The 25,687-nt window shown below is 43.3% G+C and overlaps 2 protein-coding genes across 8 annotated transcripts in view; one reads left to right on the top strand and one right to left on the bottom strand.

Annotated features, from left to right (window-relative positions):
• The window catches only part of RNFT2 (ring finger protein, transmembrane 2), a 32,665-nt gene extending 19,918 nt beyond the window's left edge, over positions 1-12,747 (bottom strand). For 2 of the 5 annotated variants that reach the window (XM_074844136.1, XM_074844140.1), the window contains exons 1-7: positions 12,698-12,747; positions 12,016-12,203; positions 8,997-9,055; positions 5,776-6,254; positions 4,607-4,683; positions 2,944-3,044; positions 162-315 (exon numbers count right to left, since the gene is read on the bottom strand). In XM_074844136.1, the coding sequence (XP_074700237.1) occupies positions 162-315; positions 2,944-3,044; positions 4,607-4,683; positions 5,776-6,254; positions 8,997-9,055; positions 12,016-12,093 (948 nt within the window). In that variant the 5' untranslated portion in view covers positions 12,094-12,203; positions 12,698-12,747. The other 3 variants (XM_074844138.1, XM_074844137.1, XM_074844139.1) reach the window with 3 other exon arrangements.
• A 49-nt stretch (positions 12,748-12,796) lies between these two features.
• The window catches only part of SPRING1 (SREBF pathway regulator in golgi 1), a 79,911-nt gene continuing 67,020 nt past the window's right edge, over positions 12,797-25,687 (top strand). The window contains exons 1-6 of one of the 3 annotated variants that reach the window (XR_012625639.1): positions 12,797-13,121; positions 13,727-13,883; positions 15,145-15,296; positions 15,793-15,906; positions 16,876-17,097; positions 21,144-21,630. Coding sequence is in view for 1 of the 3 variants with exons in the window: in XM_074844104.1 (XP_074700205.1) it covers positions 13,011-13,121; positions 13,727-13,883; positions 15,145-15,296; positions 15,793-15,906; positions 16,876-16,959 (618 nt within the window). In the remaining 2 variants the exon portion in view is untranslated. Of the gene's footprint in view, positions 13,122-13,726; positions 13,884-15,144; positions 15,297-15,792; positions 15,907-16,875; positions 19,220-21,143; positions 21,631-25,687 lie in introns of those variants that run through there. The other 2 variants (XR_012625640.1, XM_074844104.1) reach the window with 2 other exon arrangements.

The raw sequence follows: 25,687 nt of genomic DNA, 5'->3' as shown, positions 1-25,687 counted from the left end.
TGATTCAAAAACCAAAACTCACTACCCAGGTGACTTTCTGCCAAAGTTTTATAGATTTTATTATTTTTATTCTTCCACCCATATTTCATCCTGCAAACATATTGTAAAGGTATCAGATTATCACAGACAAACATCTGTACATCAAGGAAAGAGACTCTTACCTTTGACTTGACAGCTAGGATGATCTTAGGCAGGGCAACAACTAGGCATTTCAGTGCAATGGTGAGGTACTTCAGCACAAAGTCTGCGATCCCCACAATCCACATCAGGTCGAAGAAGTCCAGCCTCTCAAGGTTGGGTTTCAGAAATATAAGGCTGAAAGGCATGACACCAAGGCTCAAGTACCAGATGAGGAGAACTTCACTTAAGCTTCTTGATACCAGCTGTATCCACTGCTGGCTAGAAAAATGCCTAGAAACTCCACTGAACTTCAGTGAAGTTCTCAAGGGCAACAGGAATAAGACATGCAAATTAGTCCTGTGGTTGCTGTGGACCTCTTGACTTTGTCTGTTCTTGCCCACTTCTACTGAGGTCAGCAGGTTTCCCACTATCAGAAAACAGGACACATACATGTACAAACTCTGTTTTGGAAGCCTGCAATCTCCATAACCTGCAATTCACACTGTGAAAGAGCCTTTGGCCTAATGACAGTGCCTTTAGCCCACAGGCTTGCTCTATCAGATCTGATTGTAAAAGCTTATCCTTCGAAGTCCAAGTCAGCAGTAGTTATGATTCCTTGGGCAAGTCGTGGTCAGGTCAAGACCACTAAGTCCCCCGAGGCGGGCTTGCCACGGGGGCAGCAGTCTCTAAAGCTACTTGTGCCTGTGAAACAAACTGGTGACAAAGGAAGCACTGTATTCAAGACATGGCAGAAAGGTCAGAATTTCAGGTGTGTCATGCTCTGACAGCAGCCTGACACTGTCTGAAGCAGAACAAGAGCTGGGCTGTGTTAATTAGCAACTCTTACCTGAACCAAAGATCCAAAAAGGTAGTGCCCCTTACGTAATGTTATTGACTTGGCTGAACATTTGCTCTTTAAAGAAGGGGAGTTCAGGACAGCAGAACGTCATATAGCAATGAGCAGGAGCTACTGCCCTGAGTGGCAATGAGCACTGGACCCTACTCAGACTGAAAAACCAGGATTTGTCTTCAGGATATTCACCTACTAAAGCCTCATGGTAGAAAGCAAAAACTTAACCAAAAAAAAAAAAAAAAGCAAACGTAAAATAACCAACCCAGAATGAAAAGCCTGAACATGAATTTAAAATACTCACAACACTGGCACAGCACAACAGGTAAAATTACATCCTAAAAACAGAAACAGAATCAGAGACTTTACTACTATTCATGCACTAGAAACAAGCAAATAGTAAATAAATCAGGAAATGAAAAATAAGCCAGAAAGAAACCGAAGCAGCTATTTCTAATTTCACAAGCCTGCCTTGTGAATAGCCACAGGTCCCCACACAGCAAGCAGCAGATACACTAGCCCAAGCATGACGCAGCAGGCACCACTACAACACTCACAGGAATGGGGCTTTTCAGTGAAGCTGCTGCCCAGTCTGTTCACTGTTAATAAAAAACCACGCCCTAAACAGTGTGTAGGATGGCCTCAGTCTGCTGAAACCCCTTTATTTTAGATGATCTAGCTTTTATTTTAAACTAGTCCTATTCATGCTTTTAACCTTAACCACCTCCTTAGAGACACATTGTTTTCCCATGGTGCAAACAGATTTCTTCTTAATGCTTTCACTCCTTTCTGTCATACTTGTTTCTTCTCTTCCATTTCCTCCCACAAGCCCTACACGGAGTATCCCATGGCTTGCCATCTACATTTGGACCCACACATACAAGCCTTCTCATCTCTCCCCCTTTCTAGAAGCATTTACATACACAGCTCGCCACTGATCAAACCTAAATACATTAGGGGCAATTCAAAGGATACCAGGGTTGTGGGCAGACCTTGACTCTTCCACTGTATAGACAGTACTGGTGGGAAGAAGCAGGGAAACAATTAAATAAATGACAGAAAAAACATACCCAAGAGCCATCTAGCCATAACCTCACTGATGCACATTACACACGATGTAGTTTCAGTCTGAAGTTCTAAGTCTCATTCAGTGGGACATAAAATTTTCATTGGGAAGATAATTCACACAGTTTTAGCTACTAATATCAAAACTACTTTCTCAAGTAACTAGGTTTGATATTGCTCCATTTCTTCCTGTTTATTCTATGATCATCCCCTTGCTTAAGTTCGGTATCTTTGGTTCCTATCTGTCATTTAATCTCTGCTTTATAATAAGGAGGGATAGTACTGAACCAAATCCATGGGTACTAACTCTTCTGTATTTGAGAATCACTTTAGTCAGAATTTGAAAGTGGAGGCTATCTTGATTACCTCACATACAAATGCTTCCAAGCCCTGAGGACGCTGAAGTAAAAACACTACTATTTCCTCTCCAGTTTATCTCCTGTAATAGACTCCAAGCTTGACAGACTGAAGAGAAAAGAAAACATTATAGCAAGAGGAAAATCAGTGGGTCAATTTCTTATCTGCTTCCACCACCTGCTCTTTATGTTCAGTCACAGCAGTCAAAATGGAAATTCTCAAGTCCCACTATAAAAAAGTAGCCACCCTGCTTTGATACATAAGAAAATTGCAAGTGTGCATGTTTCAAGCAGCAACACTGTAGTATATCACCACACCTGGCTCATTTAGACCCTGGTTATGTCATTTATTGATAGCAGCACAGCCAGCTGGTAGATGCGACACACACATTCTTTTCCTCCACTGAAAGGCATTACAAAGATGTAACAAAGACAACAGATACCTGAAGTATGCACACTTCCTCCACAAGTGTGGGGAAAAGTGGGCTTCCCTCTTTTCTTCCCTTACAATTATCACCTGCTTCCATCATGTACAATGTAAATTTTGCCCACCTGTTGTACAGCTGCTGAGAGCTGAATGTGTAAAGCAAGTACAAGGTGTTTCCAGTGAGAAAGGCCAGGATCCAGAAGACAACCAACACTGATCTCTTTTCCTGAGTAAGAAAAAGAAGCAGAGAAGATAAATTCAAAGTCTCAGGTGTTGCGCTGAGCCTTTGACTGCTGAAAAATGCAAGACCAACCCAAGGAACACAAATACACAACTAAGTGTTCAGTAATTAGTTTATTTACATAGGACTAAGACTCAGAAATAGGCTCCTAGGTAAAGACATATACAAACACAAGCAGAAATGGCTCTCACTCAGCTAACCTTTTCAAATAAAGTGACTTCAGGGAAATTAATTGAAATACACTTGTGACGATGACAGCCTTACTTGCTGAACTCAATTTTCAAAGTTGGGATCTTTCTTGGGACATCTGAATTCTCCCGATATTTAAAATGCAGTTTGACAAGCAGATTAAAAAAAAAAAGTTAGTTCCATATGTTGTCCTATAATTCTGAGCTGTCACCTGTTTGGAATGACACTTCATCAAAGGGGTGTTTTACAGATAGATCCACAGCCACTTAGAAGAAGGCTTATCTAAATCAAATATAACATAACCCATCACTACATGCAGCACATATGAATGTTATCTGAATGCATGGAGGTTCTAGAACACGCATTTTTGATTGAAGAAATAATTAAAGGTCAAAGAAGTGCAAACTTTGCATTTCAGAAGACATGGAACACTACAGATGGAAGCTGGATGGCAGAAGGTCTTGGACTGGGTCTTGGCCCAGTGTAATTTTGGAGACTAAATTTTACTCCTGGGAGGAAAAAAGCCAGCATTTTCCTTTGACCTGATTTATTAAGAAAACAGCTCTTTGTAGCTATTCAACAGCCAGGGATGTAAGGTTGAGATTTAAAGCAGGCGGATTAAGGGGCACACTGCTGGAAAGACAGAGGTGCAAAGTGCAAGGCAACAGCAATCTATTACATGATTGTGCAATTTCTCTGTTCATTCAGCACTGTATCGCATTTATTCCACTGCTGGTTGCTATAAGTACACACTTGTGCCACCCATGTAAATTTTACAAAAAAGCAATTCTAGTCTTGTGCTTTTAGTGCTATTGAAGTATTGTGCTGACGCTGAAGATCGTAAGACCTGAAGAGATCTGCTGGTTTCTTTATATTCTAAGCATAATATCAACAGAGCATTATAAAGATGCTAATAAGCAATACAGAATCCTTCAGCCAAACATCTCAAAACATTATCTAAATGCTAATAAATTAAATCTCATCATTAACTAGTGAAATAGGTTTCAGCACCTCTGGTGTGCATAATAGGAAACTAAGGTGCAGAGAAGTGCTTGAAGACGCACTGCCAGTGAGTGACAGAGCCAGAAGCAGATTACAGTATCCCTGACCTTTCCTCTCTTTGTTTTATTATGCCACAGTTTCACAAAAGAGTGGGATAGAAACTGTGGGAGAGCATCAGTGGGGAGAAGTAGCAAGAGGAAGTGAGGATTATGGCACAGTACTCTTATTCTGACAGATCTGTATACATATAATGGCATTCAGCCCTACACTGCAAAAGAAAGTTCAACACAGACACTGCTTTGTACACAAAGAGTGATGCTGCCTGGGAACATAAGAGAGTCAGATGCTGTACTCACCTTCAGAGCAACCTGCTCTCGGAGCGTTGAGTTGGCGTACGCGAATGTGCTGGCCATACCAATGCACACGGCAATCCCTGCAGGGGAAGACACTCAAAGTGTGTAAGGCTTCAGTCCTAAGCCATTTGATGTCAGCATCACAAGCTTAGAAAAAAATTGAGTGGGTGATATTCTGGATGCACTGGGAATTAAAATATACAGGTGACTAAGACAGGGCAGTCTCGACTCATATAAAGTTCAAAATCAAGCTAAATTAAAATGAAGCTACTGACTCGTCACTCAGCCCAATACAGACACTTTGTCCTAATGTCAGGTTCTGTGCTGAAGGAGAACGAAGTGCTGCAAGCTGTGGCTGCATTGTGCAAACAGAACTCAGCTAGATGACAATACGACAACAGCAGTTCAGAAGCTCATGGAGGACAGGGCACACTGTCAAAACCACACAGGATATCAGGTCCAAAGAGCGAGCTGTTGCAGACATGAATCAATACCTGGTTTTGGGAATACTGGCAGAGCTGTAAGTGGACAAAACTCAAGAATTATTGGCTTCACTGTGATGATAATTGCAGCATACTACTCCCAGAATGAGTAAGGATCCTCAGACATGCCACACATACAATTAGTAAGAGCAGGATTAGATGAATAGGTTTTACATGACCACTGAGGGCCTGAAATACCCAAGTACCATTAAAGAAACCTGGACAGACATAATCTTTAGGGAACTCTGAAGATCTTGACAGTAAGACGTAACTGGTGATGCTGTTTGGCTTGATTTCACAACTACCAACCCTTCTGTGCTACAGAGAAGCCTTTGCTAGTCACTAGTCTAAGCTCTCCCCATTTCTCCTAGAGAGAGGTCTGAGGGAGAAGCCTTGGAAACATCCTCAGACCCTACAGAAATGTCAGGGAGAGATTAGGAAAAGGAACAGAACTGGTCTCCCACAGGTCAGGAGAGGAAACAGATGGGACTGACACAGATGAAAACAGCTCGGACTGAATAGTGGGCTGAATTTATTAGATGCATTATCCCATGCATTTGAATATGTCCCCTTCATGCTAGACTACCTCTAGACACTGTCACGCAGATAAATGTACCAGACATCACAGCATGATAAAGTTTCCTAACCACTCTCTAATACACTTACAATCCGAAAAGGATAGATGCTTACCAAGCTTGTGCTGGAAACAAACTTTAGCCAGGAGGATCAAGATGAAGGGAAGCCCCTTCTGCAGCCAACCTATCACAGCTTTTAACTCTGAAAGAGCTGGGGCTGGAGTTCCAGCTTGGTCGTCACTGCCTTCCTCAGCATGCCCATGGCGGTCACCTCCTGCCATATGCAGTAGAGATGAACCCCGGTGATGGCCATGGTGGAAATGATGGGATGACTGCCGGTGGTGAAACGGGGCTCCTTCTGTGCGGCTGGTCCCTTCCTCCCGTGGGGCTGGCATCTGAATGAATACTTCCCCACCTCCTGCTGAAGAGCCCAGAACCAAACCTGACTGGAATGGTGTGGCTGTGATGGTGCCTGACGGGATACCTGCCAGGCCTGAGAACAGCTGTTGTGGTGAGGAAGCTTCAGCCTTCAGACTTTCAAAAACTCCACTTTCATCCACGCTGGTTTCAGAACTGACTGTTTGGCTCCGGTTTCTGCAGTGGACAGAGAACAGAGAAAGGTGATTAAACAAAAATGAGTGCCACAGAACCTCTCAGTCTTTTAGCCCAATCCTGACTGTAGTCATTTAAGAGTTCCTCACAGACGATCAGAATACCTACATCTTCAGATGACAGTGCTCTTCCCTCTATTTGCTCTTGGAAAGACACAGTTTCAGAACTAGAGGCCAATAACCAGACTCCTAAGATAAGATCAGAGTACTTCTAAAGAACTGATCAAAATGCACCAGTCCCTTCATCTAAGGAACAGAGTTCCCAAACACCCCCTTTACTTTTGGAGGAACCAAAGAAATAACACATCCGACACCAAATTCAACGTCTTCTATAATGATTTTAATATTTAAAGAAAAACATACAAAACCTCACGTAACTTGACACAGCACAACCAAGGCAGGTCACACAATGTAATCAAGCTAACTCAAAGAAATGACCTACCCCCAAAATCTTCTGGTTTTATTTAGGGATGATCACTACTTTTGATGAGTAACACCAAGAGACAGAGGCAACCAGGAAGAGAAGCATTGAGAGCTGCTTGTGTGTCCCTAACCCAACAAATATTATAAGTGAAGGATGATCTCATGGGTCAAGAGAAATTGTTTTATTTTTATATTCTCAGCCAGTTGGACATGGATGTACCCAAATTACCGGGCACTGGACAGAATTAGATCTGGCACTGATTCTTTCCTGAGCCTGTTGGATTACAGCCAGATTCCAAAGAGAAACTCTTAAATATCTTCATCCTAATATCAAAAGAAAATAGGATTTCTTCACCTGAACTCAATACTGTGTACTGAAACGAATACATGTAAAGTTTAGGTGATGGTAACAAGTAGAACAATCATCAGGCAGTAAACGCCTGGCAGACCGCAAATGCCTCTCTAACTTGCAAAAGGAGAGTAAAGAATAAATAAAGCTCAGCAAGAGGCAAAGCCCACAAATAAGGAGTGTTGCAGAGCTTCGGTCTCTCTTGATTTTAATCCTTGGAGATCTCCAGCTTTAGAAATAGTGGTCACAAGCTGAGACAGAACACGCAGGCACACACAGGGCCCTTAACCCTCTCTCTCCCATGGGTTCACAAGCCTCCCCAGGCATCTAGCACTGCCTTTCATCTCACTCTGGAGAGAGCTTCAAACCTCGCTGGGCTTACCTTCCCACTAAGTAAACTCCTAATAAGGCTTTTTATAGCTACACCCCATTCCCAATGTCTCTCCACAGGCTCCAGCAAGGAATCAAGTCAACAAGACACTGCACACCTCTTTTTGGTTCAAAATATTTGTCAACCAGGTCTTGGATTTTATACCTAACGTTACAATTAGGGATGTATACACAAGACAGGGACATAATGTGACAGTACTTACGTCTGGGAACATAACAAACAAATTGGGTGGAACCTGGTGTTACAGATAAAGACACAAACATTGTTTGGAACAATACTACCAGGATGCATGACCATGCTTTCAGCAGGAAGGAATTAATCAGGGACATATTTAAAAACAAATGAACAAGGATGAAACTGTGAGTCTGCTGAAGATAACAAAGTGAAGGCCAGTGGCAACAGCATTTCATTCTACAGTTAGAAAACCCTCAGCCTATGTTACTGACAATATGTATTTACCCTGTTAAAAAACAGAAGCATTTATAAAAACCAATTGACATTACTCTGCTTATCTTTTGCACTCAATAATAGACACCTATCATGAACATATTTTAACTGTTCAAGCAGATCCTGAAGCACCTTACAAGTTTGTACAGACTCAGAGAGCTCTACACTGCAGATGAGAGGGCCTATACAACATCTTGTGTGCCTGTCAAGCCCCAGTCTTGCCTGCTGATATAAAACCCACAGACTGCGCTGAGGCTTGGGCAGCACCATGCAGAAAAAGTTGAAGATGGCTTTCTTCTCCCCTGAAATTAAGAATGGTACCATGCTAGAAGTGGTCACGACATCAAGGTCCATCTCTACTTGAAAAACTACTAAGAAACACTTAGTAACGATCTTTTACTTACAATCTCAGCTCAGCCAGAACAATGAAATTTGTTAGTTCCATCTTTGTCTTAATTAGATTAGTTTCTTTAGAAAAAAAAAAAAAAAAGTCAAGCTCTAACCCTGGGAAAGCACAAGGGAATATTTAGTACCAGAACAACAACAGCAGCAAGCCTCCCTTGCTGATGTTATAATTACAGAAATGAATTAAGAGGTATTCTACTTCTAAATATTCACACACATGAAGCTAGATACAGATTCTGGGATGATGTAAAGATCACCCAAACTCTATAAAATACTAAGTCATCGCAGTTGGGAGCTTCAGACCAGCAGACTTTTTAAACACTTTAATATCAGAAGTATAAATGGCCCCTGTTCGTACAGATTGATCCTTTCAGATTGGTATCGCTCAGGATCCCCACAGGGCTGTGCCATGAATTGCTCTTCTAGAGCTCCAAAACGCCCTGCCTATGCTAAGCCAACTGTCTCCATATGCACCATACTGGATCATGAAACCTCAAACACTGTAGCTGGTAGCAGTCAATAACTGACATGAAGGGGAGAAGTAAATCTGTCTCTAAACCTGAGCAGAAAGCCTGGCCACACTACCTGCACAGCAAATATTTGCTTTTCTCAGTTTTGAGCTTTTGTCTTCTAAAACACACCATACACTTAAATCAGAATATTCCCCTCCAGAGAGGAAAACGGAGGAAAAAAGAAGGAAAAAGATTTACCTTTCAGGAGGAACGTTGTCAGTGTTGCTGCTATGCCGTCTCTGCATTTTCCTCAAAACCTTAAAACACAACACGCTCAACATTAACGTTGTAGGTCAACAATCCCAGTGTGACTACTAACAAAGGCCCACAGAGTCAGAGGGTTGTGAAACCCATTCAGCTAGTGACATGGCTGGCATAAATCATTTGCTTCTCTGAAAGAGCACCTCAGGCTTGCCTTCCTGTCTTAGTACACTTGAGAAGAAACAACTTTCAACTGGCAAATGGAAGCACATGTACACAGGTCTCCAGGCAGGGCAGGAACTAGTGAGCTCCCCTTTGGCAGTGTGTGGCAGTCACACGGAGCCTACAGCTGTGTGACGACATGTTCTGATAAAGAATGTCAGGACAACGAAGAGAGGAGCTCTCGATGTGACATGTGAGTCGGCATACACTCTCTGGACATGAAATGCCTTCTTCCTCTTCTGAAGAAACTTGCTTTGTAAAGCAAAACTGAGAGGGAGGGAAAAAAGAAAATGTATAAACATCTGTTATGAAAAAATACAATCAGATTCTTTTAAATAAGCAAACCGTTCCTTTTAGACCACAAAAATGCCATTAGCAAACTCTGCACAGTGGTCATAAATAATATGCACATGTGCAAAAGGTCACATATTCCTGCTCCACTCATTCTGGAATTGTCAGCATAAATAAACTAAGGTCTGGAGCAGGAAATGAAAAGGCATTGAAACTGTATTACAGAATCATCTCGGTTGGAGAAGACCTTGAAGATCCCCCAGTCCAACCACGAACCTCACAGTGACCGTTCTCAACTCCACCAGATCCCTCAGCACTGGGTCAACCCGACTCTTAAACCCCTCCAGGGGTGGGGACTCCCCCCCTGCCCTGGGCAGCCCATTCCAACGCCCAACAGCCCCTTCTGCAAAGAAATCCTTCCTAAGAGCCAGTCTATTAACTTCAGGACCTTTTTCTAGACCAAGGAGAGAAGTTCTTCAGTTACTTAAATCTCTGTTTCCAAGTGTTTAATTTTAAGGGAACAACCTCAAACACATTACACCGTTTAAAAATAAAGTTAATTCAAAAGCAAAGAAGAACACATAATCATCACCATCATCAAGGCACAGCACAGAGTACCTGGCAAACAGGCGTACACTGCTTAATGTTATATTAGTTATATAGAACCTGTGGAATGGGCTATTTTTGCAAGTGATTTGTCCAGGTTCCCACAGGCATTTCACAGAAGATTTAGAGAGACATCCTTTAAATATAGAAGTCTGATCCTACTCAGCCCTAGACTCTGATAGCTATATAATAAATAAATGTAAATAATGTATATTATTTACATAAACAATGTATATAAACGTATAAATGTATAAATTTATTCATAAACATATAAATGTATAAATTTTTACACATAAACGTATAAATGTATATAACAAATAAAATGTAAAGGGCTCTAAATACTTTTGAGCATCTGAAGTTAACTTCATACTGCATGAATATATGTAAATATATGTGTAGCCCTACACATACAGAATATATGTAAATAAATGTGGGCCTTCTGTAAAGGCACAATGGCTCTGAGAACATTTCCCAGCTGTCTGTAGGCAGAGATATGGCAGCTGAGAAGCAGAAAATACAGATTTTTTTTCCCCCCTATATTTTCACCTGTTTATTCACATTCTTTACTTTCAGTGACCCACTAGCCCATGCAGAATTGCATTAAATTCAAATGTTATCCCTTAATAAAGCCCAAATCATGCAGTTCACAGCGCATAAACAGGCAGTTGTGTTTACCACATACACCTGCCCAGAAGACAAGTTACAAAACAGTGAAAGAAGAAAGGGTATTTCAGTTAAATCACACATATAACTGTACTGAACGTGTAAGAAGATGAGATTAAAAAAGTTAACATTTACAAAAAAGAGAAAGACTCTTGGTTTGTAACATCCAGCCTTGAAGAACCCCATCAAGTTGGCTGAACTGAGACAACACTGGATTTGAGTCATCACTGATAGAGAACATGGAGGTTTTAGTGAGATGCCAACTTTGGACGTCCCCTTGACAGCTCATATAAATACACAAATACCTATCTAAATAAATTTTGGAATAATGATACATGGCAGGAAAAACACAGCTTTTAACACATTTTATGGAGAGGATGCAGAAAGCCATCATAAGTACCAGAAATCTAATTCTAACCAAAATTTTCTGATACCCTAAGTTACCAACACTCTCTTAACTACAAATTTGGTCTTGTAACTCCCAGCAGGTTTTTAATCTCTGGCTATACGTTTCAATTTGTGTTGTGTTTTATGGGGTCAAAATTAGTTTTCTAAGGATGTGTAAGTTTTCGACATTAAAAAAAGATGTATTAGGGTTTGTTTTTCCCAGATTTTTTAAAATGCATTTGTAGTAACAACACTTAGTACTCCAGGAATCTTTTACGCTTTCCCTGCAGTAAATGTTATTTAATCCTAACCTGACAGTATCTCTGTCAACTTAATATGTAACATTATCCTCTTTTTAACCAAAACAGTAATTACGATATGATGAAAAGGCCAAGACAGGCTGACCTATGTAGGCGGAGCTGTCCTACCTGTGAACAACTTTGGGATCAGTGCTTATAAAGAAATCTGTCCATCTTCCCATGCTACAAGCTGAGAGCTAGTCAGTGTGGAGATAACTTTGACACTTGGAAAATCCTCCACTCTCTTCTAGACCACTAGAAGTCTACTAGATTGCAACATGGGGTGAAAACACATTCCAAAACGATGTATGGGGAGACGCTTTTTCTTTTGGCATCAACCATGAAGGGGACAGTGACATGAGTGCCAAGTACTAAAGATGCGGGACTTCATGAGATATAATCATCTGTTGTGCTGAGAGTCCTAAAGATTTAAGATAAATTTAAATAGACTTTGTTCTAAAAGACACTCGGCTTTAATACCAATTGGTTCTGCCTTTTCCAGATTAGGGGTTTTCATCTTGCAACACTTGGACATTTTTTAGCAGTACCTGAACAACAGGTTTAACCAGAGGTGCAAGGTGCCACGGTGGGAGAGAGGGAAGCTCAAGAAGGTGCAGACATCTCATACACGGAGTCCTTCAGATAATCCAAGGTGGTCCAAATTTCAAACTCATCACAGGTCCTCCAAGCTGGATGATCGCAAAGCACCTGGACCACAGTGCTGAAACCAGCGCATCTGTAAGAAGCACACGCACAGAGTCATTTTCATCACAGCACAGTGAGTTTCACCTCCTCATCTCCTTGGGAAAGACAGAGAGAAGCAGGAACCTTGGTGCTTGAACCCTTGCATGCGTGCATGATCCAACAAGGCCGTTTTCGTCCGGGACTGGCACCTGCAGCCCTGCTCACTGCACAGGCACTCGCTGGGCTGTACTCTGCCTTCGTGTGCATACACACCCTCACCCCCACGTGGGTGCGTTATAAATAAATATCTACAGCAGCGTATTTCTATAAACACGCACACATATGCAGATATATATCTATAAATACAGCTATATACATAGACACATATATATATACACAAACACAGACATTTCTCATTAGGTCGGGGAAGGAGATTCCCGCCGGACGCCCCGGAGAGGGCGGGAGCAAGCGGGGCCTAAGGAGCAAGCCGGGCCTAGGGAGGCGCCGGCCCGGCCCTGCCCCGCCGCCGCGGCCCGCCGTACCTACCCGTGCGGCCGCGGTGCCGAGCACCGCCCCCGCCCGACGCGGCCGCCCCCCCGCCCCGCGCACGCACCGCCGCGGCTTCCGCCTCCCCCGCCCCGCGGCCGGCGGAAGCGGTTGGGCCGCGCTCCCTGGGCGGGAGGCCGGGCCCGGGGGCAGCGCGCCCGCCCGTCCATCCTCCCATCCTCCGCCGGAGCCGGTGATGCCGGTGCTGGGGCAGCGCTGCCCCCGCCGTTCCTCTCGCTCCCTGCGGCGGGCAAGCGCGGCGGCGGCGGGGGGGGGCTGAGGGCCCAGCCCGCAGCCCCGGGGCCGCGCCGCCATGGTGCCCTGGGGAGCGGTGCTGTGGCGGCGGCTGCTGAGGAAGCGCTGGGTGCTCGGCGTCGTCTTCGGGCTCTCCCTCGTCTACTTCCTCACCAGCACCTTCAAGCAGGTCAGTGCCCGCCCCGGAGCCCCGTCCCGCCGGCGGGAGGTGCGGGCTGGATTAGAACATGCCTTATCCCAGGGTAACTGCTGTTCTTCAGGTGCTGTCGCTGAGCTTCTGGGATACGTTCCTGTAAGAATTACATCGTAATTATTAAATGAAGACAAGAGTTAAAAAAGTCACGTCGGATACTCTGGCTGACAGCAGTAGTGTTTTGAACCAAGACTGGAAAAAAACGCTCAAAGGGACTGTTGCAATAGCTCTCGTAGACTATAATTCTGCTAGCAAAGAATTTATAAAAGAGAAATATTGTGCCTATAGTTATTTAATATAATATAGGCTACTTATGTGGTTGTAGTGACTGAGTTCGGCTGTGTTAGTTGATCCTTCAGTGAACCTGCATACCCCCGTTTTACTGGGTTATGTTGCTTTCCTGCTGTGTGTAGCAAAAAGTAAGCTGCTGCATGTAGTGTGTTGCTTACTCCGTTGACACTGGAGTTTCCTGTGCTGTGGAGTTCACAACTACCAGGCGTTTTCAATTGTGGGGAAAGCACATGGATTGGAATGGCAGAAGGAACTTGTATGTTTAGTTGCATAACTGTCTTTCCTTGCAGGAAGAGAGGATGGTGAGAGATCGAAATCTCCTCCAAGTGCAAGAGCACGAGCAGCCGATCATGTGGAAGGTGAAGTTCAGTTCGGGAAACAGCAGTCAGCTGAGTAACCAGTGCAGGAATTCTGTGCAGGGGAAGCTCCTCATTACAGATGAACTGGGTATACTTGATACTAAGAATTTACTCCACATATTGCAGTGTTGAATGCTGCTTTGCCTGTCTGGTTGTTATGGTACTTCCACGTAACAACTGCTCCTTATTAAGGTGTTTTTACTGCACAACCTCAGCTGCTGGTGCTTCATCCCCAGTCTGGGTTCATTTTGGCATGGCTGCAGACACAGCTGATGTGATCTGTGCACAGCAGGCTTGGGTCCAGCCAGGCTCGGCTCAGGCACAGGGCCTTAGGAGCGCGGCTGTACTGTTTCCAGGGCTACCAAGGCTTCCAGTTACCTTTGCACAGAGCTCAGATGTTAGGTCCCGCTCAGTTTAGTGTGGTCCTTGCAGAGCTGTCTCCCTGCAGCATGTTCCTACTGTCAGGCACGTTAGGGAGAGTAATCAGGGACACCTGATGGGCCTTGTGTGGAGGCAGCTCAGGGCGGGCACAGCTGGTGCGCTGTCACAGTTAACAACCTCATCTGACCCTTGTAGACCCAAGGATGTTTCTCGTAGGTTCTCAGATAAACCACTTGTTTTAAGTGTATGGAGCTTTTCCTGCCCTGCACATACACTTTTCCAGTGTGTGTGTTGCGCAGGTACCGGACCTTCCTTGACCAGAGACCAAGGCTGTAGAAAACCCACCACGTCTTTTGTGATTAGCATTAGTGTTAAATTTAGCTCTGCCTGAATTATGCTTACTGCTGATTCACTGAGGTCTCTCAAATCACAGAGATCTTTGGTCTGACACTGTGGTGGTACAGTTTCCATAAGGATGTACGCTGTGGTTCTATACTATTAAGGATTCTGCCTAACAATGAATATTACAGCTATCCTGCAGGGATACATCTAAGTCTCTTTATACTGAACTGTAAAGAGAGTTATCCATAGACCAAAGAACATGTCAGTAGTTTTTTCCAGTCTAATCATCACCAATCGCCTTTCCCCTTCCAATCACAACAATGAATTATGCCAAAAAGAAATCAGAACTTAAATATTCTGCATTTTAAATACTCATACTGTATATACAGCATATCAAAGTAGGTACATAATAGTTGTGCAGGTAACACCAGGCTGTTGTGAAACTCGTCTCTAGGTCCAAGTGTTATTTCAAAGAATTGCTAGTTAGGGCTTAAATTGAGGGGGATCATCATGTACTAAATGATAAATAAACCTGTTCTTAAGTAATGTGATTCTTACCATGGATTTCTATAGAACCTACAACCAAGTGCGTCTTGCAAGTTGTTACTACTGTTTTTGTTTTTCAGGCTACATCTGTGAGAGGAAGGACCTCCTGGTGAATGGCTGTTGTAACGTCAATGTGGCCAGTACAAAGCTGTACAGCTGCGACAGCTGCCTTCCCAATGGCTGTTGCAGTGTGTATGAGTACTGCGTTTCCTGTTGCCTGCAGCCCAGCAAGGTGCGTAGACTTTGTCCTGCTTTTCAGGTGTTCTGAGCTGCTCAGGCTCCTCTGTGGCTAAAAGTACTTGTTTGTGAGGAGCTTTTTCCTTAGAGGGGACAGTTGTGTTTCCTGGAAGGATGACGAAAGCCTGCAAGGACCATATGGCAAGCTCTAAATAAGGCTTTAAAAAAATCCCACCTTTGAGAGGAAATACTGGGAGCCTTGCAGAATGTTTCAGCTACAGGGGAGTTGCATTTGCTGAGGGGAGATGACTGCAGAAGAGCTATTCCAGCCAGAATCAGTTTTGTATTCTGTTGGCTTCTCTAGATGCTCTTCCTACTGCTGGGGTTCTGTGATGTGTTAACCTTTCAGTGCTTGCTAGAAAGTCTAAGTGGAGTTGCTTGCTATTCCTCTGATACTTGAGCTGTGTAGGTTAAGGTGGACTTTGGTCACTCTTTGTTGATGTATGATGTTTGTGGGTTTTTTTGGTCTTCATTTTTGCTAACCACTTTAGCAACATCTTCTGGAACGTTTCTTGAACCGGGCAGCTATTGCTTTCCAAAACCTCTTCATGGCAGTGGAAGATCACTTTGAGTTGTGTCTGGCGAAATGTAGGACTTCATCACAGGTAAGAAAGCGCCCTTGGAAAATGGGACTTAGGTTCTATTGGCTGGTCTGTTGTGCTTGCACACACACAGGCACCTTCATAAATGCTAAGCTATGGCTGAGAGCTAATCTGAAGGCAGTCCTCTGATTTGTAAGGTGAAATAGTAACATCAGCAGTAAATGAAGGGCAAAGTGCATATTTAGGGCAGGACGAGTTGTATACTTTCTTTAGAAAAGAGGTACTTAACTAAAAAGAGACTAGCTGAGTTCAGTGACCAGTGAAGATCTCATAAGGATGAAAACAGTGAGAGTTGTTGCAGTAGCTTCAGAGTGCTACTTACTTTATGGTATGTTTTTAGACTCACCATATGCTGACAATCATCTGCATAGTAACTGAAAAAGTATGTTTGCTTTTTAAGAACAGAGGTGAACTTCTGTTACCCATGTGATTTTATTAGAAGTTTTGGTCTAAGCAAGCATTGGCCCTCTTAGTGCTGTTGGAGATGTCATGCAGCTTGAGTATTTAATCTAGCAATAGGGATGGATGGCAAACAAAGGACATAGTTCCAAATGTCTCCAAAGTTTGTTTTTTTTTTTTTTTTTACCTATGGTATCTGAACTCTAGCTTTATCAAGAAAAATGCACACATCTCACGTATCAACTTTTATTATGCCTTGCTTGCTTAGGACATTTGATGATACTGCCTAAGCATATGTAACTCTTTTTTTGTATATTGAATCTCTTCCCACCTACTTGGGTAGTATTCTGAAAAGGAGGTTCTGGGTATGGTTCAACATTAAAGTGCTGTAATACAGCTACTGTATTTTATATGTTGCAAGTGCAGTGTTGTTTGACTCCAGATGATATGCTAATGTGTAGAAGAATTTGGGAAATGTTTTGCTTATCCATAAATGCTCTGGGTTTTGGCCCTCAGTGAAGTATTATTTCAATATGTGTGTATTCTTAAAGCTTCTCCTCCTCTTCCTGACAGAGTGTGCAACATGAAAACACCTATAGAGATCCAATTGCAAAATACTGCTATGGTGAATATCCCCCAGAGCTTCTGCCTGTTTGAAAGCTGCATGATGTAAGCAACAAAGGGAAGGAACTGGAGACTAGAATCTAAAAGAGCAAGACAACAGCTGTTGCTTTACAAGAGCCTCAGTGTAAATGGCTGATGTTGTTTCTGGGGACAAGCCCAGAGGTGTACAGCGTAAGTGAGGGATGTAAAGTCTCTGGGATTGAATCTTGCTTTCTTCAGTTTGTTATGCACCTGCTTTAGAGTACTAGTACATTCTTTGAGTACTTCCTCTAAATTTTAGGATGCACGGAGTCAATCTAGGCTATAAAATGTAGTAGGAAAAATACCTAATGTAGCTTTGCAGCTATACATGGAGGTTCAATTGTGTCTCTGAAGTCCAGAGGCTTTCCAGAGTGACAGTAATAATTGGAGGATTTTTGCTTTTAGAGAGCAAAGCATGCCTGTTATGCTTCTCTCTCTGGAGCACTTCTTGACATGCATGGTGTACACTACATATGTAATTATGAATTATTTATTCATTTTATATGGATTACTAGCTGAAAGTATTGATGCTTTGCATAGCTAGTTGTTGATGCCTTTCAGTCCCTGTTTTGTTATGTCAGGTAGAAAGGATGTTTTAGATCCTGACTAAAATTGGTTGTTTTTTTTCCTCCTTAGTCTAAAGGAATTGTATTTGGATTCATCACTATAGTGCTTAGTGAGTTTAAAGCATTCAGAACTCCAATGGAGTTGTTATTCTGTCAAAGTCCCATAGCATGTAAGAAGAGCAGGGATCTGGCTAGGATGGGATGTTTATTGTCTGTAAACGCTTTTCTTGTTACTCTGCGACAGTTTCCTCGAAGAGGAGTCTTGTAAACAGTGCTCTGCTAGTCTACTTTCTGACAGGGAGCACTGAAGACTTATTTGCTTGAACTTGTTCAGGCCTTGGTAATTCAAATGTACTTCACTCCTGGTTGTGCAAAAGGGGGGAGTTGTTCTAGGATTTCAGTTTAATGATGTCCTTGTGCATGAAGTAATTGGAATGTTGGAACATGGCGCAAGCCCTCCTCTGAGGACAACTGTGTTGCATGAGTTCCCCGCCGTTCCTCTCGCTCCCTGCGAGATGTCATGATGTTTTTGATTTGCTGTTTGACGTACTTGCTACTCTGGAATTTTGGTCTGATCAGAATGGCACTAGAACAGGGCTGGTTATCCCACCATTTCTCCTAGGTCTCAAATTTGCAATTTAAACTGTTTCCCTCTTAAGACTCCACAACACAGAAAAGATGTGTAGAGAACCTGTAAAATGCTGACTAAATTTGTACTCCCCCTGCAAGTCACTGGACGATGTCCAAGCGCTAGTTCTTTTCTATATGCAGAGCCTTATTTCTCTTGCTTTTACCTCATCCACTTGCTCCATGATTTTGACTTTGATTATGTTTGTTTAAACTGATACTTCCTGTTCCCTGACTGAAATAAAACAATCTACAGAGGCTTTAAAAAAACCCCACCAAACAACAAAAAACCCAAGCGCAGTGGTGGAGTATCCTAGTGCAAAAGATCTGTAGAATGCTATTGCAATTACATATGATATAAACAAGAAGTAGTGTTACCAGCCAGCTGATAAAATCTACTTGCAGTGTTTTCATTCTTCTTTCCCAGAAGTCATCAAGTGAGATAATGGTTCCATCAGCAGATTCTCTTGAAAATCTTGTTTTTCCAAAAGCTTAAAAGCTTTAGCATTAGTAGTTTATCCACCTGAAAATCTTGTCTCCCCTCTGCTGCCATCCTATGGCAACTTGCTGCAGCAGACATGACACAGTGTAAAGATGCAGTGTGAAATGCCGTCTTCAGAGGGTAGCAGAGGTTACTTTTCTTTTCAGTGTTAAACAGATTCGTCACCCCTGTTCCAGCACTTCATAACTGTTTTCCTCAGGGAAGGCCATCAGGTTGGTCTATGATCATTCCTGCTGAGATATATTCCAGCACTTTATGTTTTTGCACCATGACTGATGAGATCAAGATACTGATGGCTTGCTCTTGCTTTTAACTTGGTATTAATTCCTTAGCAGGCAATAGCACCGCTTGAAGCACTGATTAAGAAATCATAAGAACCAACCTAATTTGGACAACATTAGTGGGAATTCCTGGCCCCTTTCTCTCCTAGAAAAACAGGATGTGATCAGAAGTGCGTTGTGACCTTGGTCCATTCAGTGGGACGGAAACTGCATCCTCCCTCCCTGGTTGTTAAGATGTTCAACTAGTGTCTATACTGTATGTTAAATCATTAAAAATTTATCTGTGTTCCAAAATACTACCTGTTCTCATGTCTTTCCTTGAACTACAAGGCAACTGTAGCAAAATACAAGTTTGAAAAATGCAGTGGAGCAGAGAGACACTATCTTGCATGCATGTAATAAAGGCAAGCAAGTAGAGGCAAACAGGAAATCTATTTCATTTCAAGTCAAGAAAAGAGCATGCCTCTCAGTGGTGCACAGAAAGATCTGGCCCTTTGCAAAAGTGGGTTGAGCAGGGAAAGGAATGCAAATGATTGTTTCATGTTGTGAAGATAGGTCAGATCTGTGCTTCCTGGTACTACTCCTGTGTGGTTTAAGTGATGTCCATCCCTCTTGCAAAAAAGGCTGGTGATTCTGTGGTTGTCAGTGCCTGTCTGACATCTCCTTTCTATTTGTCAGCTGTGAGACTCAGGTTGTTGACTTGTGTTTGGCAGCAGATTTAATGAGAGCACTTGATGGAGCGACCTGCTCTGCTTATCTGCACTGAGGTCAGTGCTGGGGATAATTGAATGGGTTGTGTACTGCTTGATTTCTGTAGTTTACAAGAATATTAATGCTAGTGAAAAATGGTAGCAGCTGTCATCTAGTGAGGAACAGGTATAGTATTTAGCTGTACCAAGCTGGAAATGTTAATCTATGGCAGAAGGGCAAAGCAGTAACTGCCATCTTTGCTGACTTTAAACTTGAGCCATTGGCCTTGAACGAACCTGCTGTACTGCTCCATTGGGATGGTACATGGAGAACTGGATAAAAATTCTTATTGTGATGGGCTGGAGTTCTGAAAAGGCAAAAGCAGACTTCGGGCTTGAGGCCAACACTAAACAGCTGATGAGTTGGGATCGTGGTTTGTGCATTCTCAGAATCTCACTCATTGTAGTGGCAATTCTTCACTCTGTCTCCTGCATGTGCTCAGGTTCTAATTGCTTGGAGAACTTTCTAATAAGCTATATTAGGAGTCAATTTCTGAATCTAAAGCACAAAGCACAGCAAATCCTAAATATGTCGTTGTTCTGATATGCTTTTAAAAAGTAAATTTTTTTCTACTTCCCTTGTCATTTAGCTGGACAGGCTTAAGCTTTAGGATTTGTTCTGTCTTGTGCTAGTCACTTAAACTGCAAACACACTAGATCCTTTTACCTAGCCCCATAATGTGATATTTGTTCTTTAGTTTTTCTAGTCAAGGAGAGGTGGGGGAGGAGGTGAAAAGGAATTTTCTAACTCAGCAAGTTCCACAAAAGATGGAGTTCAGCAAATTATTGGTGCTTTAATAACAGCCCTCTGCATTTCTTTACAACCCGAGGCAAACAACTAACTATATGCAGAGGGGGGGGAAAATTCCATCATTCCCTGCAGGTTTTGAAGTTGGCAAAGTACTTAGTTCTTCATTTTTTGATCCGTGTCTAATTAAACAGACAGTTCTATCTACTATTTTTGGTCAAATAAGGTCTGACTTGTAGCAACATGCATATTGTCTACATGATGTTTTCCATTTTTGAGGCAGTCACGTGGCCACAGATTTTTCTTAGAAATCATGGTTCCTAGTAGATTAGAAGTACAGGTCTTAAGCAAGAATTCTCAGGATACCTTCAGACTGAAGCATGTTTGTTGCTGTGGTCTGCTGTTTCGCCTATGGTAAAATAACACAAAGTTACAGAGTAGAGAAAATGAAGAAATTAATTCTGGCTGGAAAACTTGCCTTGTAGAAGCTTTTCTAGTATGTATTTCAATTAAGGGGATAGAAGACCGCAAGCTAGAATTGCAAATGGAGTGGGAGGCAAGTGTTAGGTTTTCCATAGATGAGATTACAATTAATCTGTTTCTGCTGTTAATGGTTGAAATGAGGACTAGCACCTGATTTCTTGCCAATTTAATGGAAGCTTCCACTAAAATCCAGCTCTCATTTTTCCCATATGTTTTCTGCCTCTCTGCATGCACCTACAGAGTAAGGCACGCTAATAGGAATCAACGTGAATGGGAGTCATACGTCAGTTGTCTGCATTCTGTTCCTGCCCTGCACAAAATCTGTTTAGATTTTAAACTCCTCAGAACAAAAAGACAACATTTGTGGTTCCTACAACTTCTGACCATGGCCTCACCTGGAGCCTTTAATGTACCTGTTGATGTGAGTAATACCTGTTCTATGCAGATTTGAAATATCACCATTTGAAGAAGTGGGATAAGGTTGAGTATGTCACAGGTGTGACATGTTCATTTTAACACCTAAAAAAGTAGCATCCTAAGCTACTACTACTAAGTGACACTACCATATGCATAAAAATGCATCCCTCAGTTGTGTAAGATGACACTGGGTGTGCTGTATCTGCATTTTCAAACTGAAAAATGTAGATTATTTTCAAACTACACTTTACAGACCTGCTTAGTAATAAAAGTTGTGCTGTCTGAGGAAATAAACACGTTCATACATGGATGAACAGGGTCCTGATTTATCTAAATCGCTAATGCCTTAAAAATGCACATTAAAACCCCCCAATCCTCTGTGGTAGCAAATGCATACAAAAGTATGAGAAACAAATGTAATATACCTCTTCTGATGGCTTTGTTCAACTTCTTGTGTCAGCCTTAACCAGCTTACTTCTAGCAGCGTGTCTGAGGCGGTGTAACAGCGAGGATCAGCCAGCAGAGGTTACCACAGCCCTTGGAGAAGAGCCGGTCTGCTCCCCGCGGAGCCGGGCTGGCAGATGGCCCTTAGAGCTGGGTTTCACTTGGCGAAAGGCAGGCAAACCTACAAGTACAGAACACGAGTCATTACACTGCTCCAGGAAAACGTCTGGAGTGACTGTCTGGAATTGTCCCTGCACCCTTGGCCTGGCACCCAAACCCACAAAAATAAACTTACCTTTGAGGGCTGCCTGGGTTTTCAACCTGTTGGGCAGTTAGGGGTGCTAATGTGGGAAAATAGCCACGGTGCCAGGGTAACCTGGTTGACCGCTATTGTACTAAAAATAATAGTGATGATAATAATAATACAACCCTGGCCCTCACAGCAGGGGGAGAAATCGGAGCGATTTGTCCGGCTGCTGCTGAGCGCTGCTCTGCCATGGCGGCTCTCCTCACGCCCCAGGGGAGCGGCGCTCTGACAGCGCGGTGGGAAAGGCTCCTCCCTCCGAGCCGGGCTCGGGAGGTGCGAAGGGCGGGCTCTGCCGTCGAGGCCGTGGCTTTTCCAGGGCCGAGGCTCGCTGGGGAGGGCTGGCGCAGGGTAAGTCCCACTGCTGCCTCCCCTCAGCCTCCTTTCCCGCCCTTTTCCCCTCACGCTCGCCCCCCCCCCCCGGCCCAATTACCGGCCCAGCCCGGGGCGAGGGGAACCCTGGGCTGAGGTGGCTGCTGTGGTAAAGAACCGGGCCCCAGGACGAGGCCCTGGGACAGGACGGAGCATCGTGGCTCTCAGGCTGGTTTCCTGCCGTTGACAGAGCTCCATAACCGTGTCCAGGCCACGGCCTTCTTCGGCGGGAGCGTCCTCTCCCCGCTGCCCGGCAGCTCCTCGGTGGAGACTCTGACCGGGAAGAAGGAGGTGAGGCGGCGTTTCGGCAGCTGGGGTCTCATGGCGGGGCGCTCCGGCACTGCTCTAACGCCAGTTGACGCCAAGGTGTTGCTTTGTTTCAGCAGTAGTTTTGTTTACACTCGCTTAGAAGCTTCCCCTGATTACAGCTGAACGAGCCTGCTGCAGGTTTTTGGGTTGGGGTTTTGGGTTTTTTTGTTAAAACAAACATACACAAGGCCGTGTTTTAATGTGCATTTAAGTCTTAACCTCACTCCTGCACTGTTGTGTCCCCGGTACGCAGAGACTGGCTGCTTGCTGTGGGGGGTGTGGGCCGAGGCCACAGCCACCCCCATGCCCGGGGGACACGGAAGGGTTCAGCCCCCCGGAGCCCTGTTTTCCTTCTCCTTTTCCCAGCCTCTCACCGCAGGGAGCTGTGGTTCTGCTTTTTAACCTCCGCCACCCTTAAACCTGCTTTCATTTTTCTTCTCTCAGCTCACTGACTGCTCTGGTTTCTCTCTCTTCACCCCCCCTTTCCTCTCCTCAAGCCCCTATATCTTTTCTCCTTCCCCTGCTTTGCCTTGGATCTCATAAGATCATAGAATCATTTAGGTTGGAAAAGACCTTTAAAATCATCAGGCCCAACCATAAACCTAACACTGACAAGTCCACCACTAAACCATGTCCCTAAGCACAACATCTACATGTCTTTTAAATACCCCCAGGGGTGGTGACTCAAACACTTCCCTGGGCAGCCTGTTCCAGTGCTTGGTAATGCTTATGGGGAAGAAATTTTTCCTAATATCCAATCTAAACCTCCCCTTCTGCAACTTGAGGCCATTTCTTGTCCTGTCTCTTGTTACTTAGAAGAAGAGAGCAGCTCCCACCTCCCTATAATCTCCTTTCAGGCAGTTGTAGAGAAGGATAAGGTCTTCCCTCAGCCTCCTTTTTTTCCCAGTTCCCTCAGCTGCTCCTCATAAGACTTGTGCTCCAGAAGTCTCAGTCTCAGTGCTGTCCTTCTCACCACAAATTGATGATTACCAGATCTGTCTCAGCTATAGTCACTGCGTTCCTTTTCTAAGTAGGGAGAGGTAGTGTAACACTCCCCCTTGGTTTTCAGATAAGAGGGCATGTCTCTACTCTTTTCTCCCCTCTCAATTTCTTTCCACTCCCACTTTAATCTGGTACTAGCTGTAGTTTTCCAGTGTCTCTGTCCACTTTTGCTTTGAGGATTTGTACAAAATTTCATGCTATCATGGTTGCAAAGGCACACCCATCCAAAGTTTTCATGAGAGAAAACTAGTGTCTGTTGGCACCTGTGCTGTCAGCTGGGCTAGAAAGCAGAGTGAATTTTCCCATTTATGTAGCATTTGTCCCTAAGAACTCAGATCTTGGGCCTGGATCCCACTAGGCAAATGCATCTCAAATGTATGGGTTTTGCTTTGATAAGCATACATTTCCTTTTTCAGCAACAAGGGTTCTAAATTTATTTGAAAGTTACTGAAAACCTCTAGGTTGCCAAAGAAAGCATTTATCCTGATTATGATAGCTTGCTGCCAACAGCAGGTGAGGCTTGCTTGCAGAAGTATGACTTACAAAGAAGAAAGGTGTACATGCTGTCTGATCTCAGTCTTTCACTGTGAAAAGTTTATATTTAGAATTTGTTGTAATGCCCAAATAGTACCAACATCAGTTAAACTTTTTTTTGAGTAGTTACTTAAATTTTTGTTATTTTCTCAAAATGAGCCCGGATGAGTTGTGCTCATGAACCTTCATCTCACTGTATGGAAGCCCAGCCCTATGCTGAAAAGTGATTCTAAAAAAAATATGTAAACAATGATCCCTGCCTTGGTTAGTGACACCTGGGAAGACTAGTTCTCAGTGTTCAACATGCTTTTTTCCTGTCCTGCTAGTTTGTAAATTCAAGATGGGTTCTATCTGCATCATGCATATTCCTATTTATAAAAGCTTTGCAGCTGGAAGTGAGGTGATTTACTGGTGATACATGAACCGAAGCAGCGGTGTTGAGTGTCGAGAGTTCTAACTCTAAGTGTTCAGCAATCACAAGCCAGGACCACTCCTAACACCATAAAAAATTTAAAAATAAGTGAGAACTGTGCTTGTCTATCATCTGAAGATGGACGTTTGAATGTGAATGAAGTTTCAAAGTTCTGAGTTCCTCTCCACAACTGTAGAGCTTTCATTTTTCTTTCTTGTGTAAAAACTGAGGTTTCTGTGTGGCCACCTTACTAAGCAGCTGCAACTGGGAAAAAAGCAACAAACATGAGACCCGTAAAAACATTGTGGGAGTTGGCAACTGACAGCCCTCTTATTTCTGCAAGGTGAGTGAAATAAAAATCAAACTTCACCCTATAAGGAGTTAGTTGCTTCTGTATATAAAATGGAAATTCATCCAGGGTTTTTTTTGGTACAGAAGTGATACTCAGCTACAGAAGATCTGTTAAGGAGCTGTGATTTTATAAAGTCAATTTTTCTGATCCTGAGTCCTACAACTAAAAAAATGGTGGTGCTAGAGGTTGGAATTCCTTTGGAAATTATTAAGTGCTGTAAATTGGGTAAAGACTGAGAGCTTTGGACCTCATCAGGATTCTCCCTGGCTTTCTGCCAGCTGGCTTTCAGGTAGGTTTCCTATAAAGAGCTGATATATTCTGCCCTCAAAACCAGAGTTTGCAGTGGAAATGCTGCAAGGAACCAGGCTATTAAAACAAATTAAGCTATCTATTTGTGAGCATCAGTGAAACATTTTGTGATGTTACACTATATGCACTTGTCACAGTCCTCCCGCATCAAGGTTAGAGTGAGAAGGTGACTAGTTGGCAGTCACTTAATCAAACGGAGATGTTGATTTCTCAGGTAACCCAGGCAGGGTGAGGCTTGCATGCTCCGCTGCTTTTAACAGCCAGATAATGAATATGCTTTCCAGAATTCTTGTTTCTTATAGTGGAAGCAGCAGCTGCATGTGATCTGT

The sequence above is a fragment of the Strix aluco genome, chromosome 18 (genome assembly GCF_031877795.1).
Source record: "Strix aluco isolate bStrAlu1 chromosome 18, bStrAlu1.hap1, whole genome shotgun sequence".
Lineage (NCBI taxonomy): Eukaryota > Metazoa > Chordata > Aves > Strigiformes > Strigidae > Strix > Strix aluco.
Note: the sequence above shows the minus strand (reverse complement) of the source record. Positions and strands in the feature narration are given on the sequence as shown.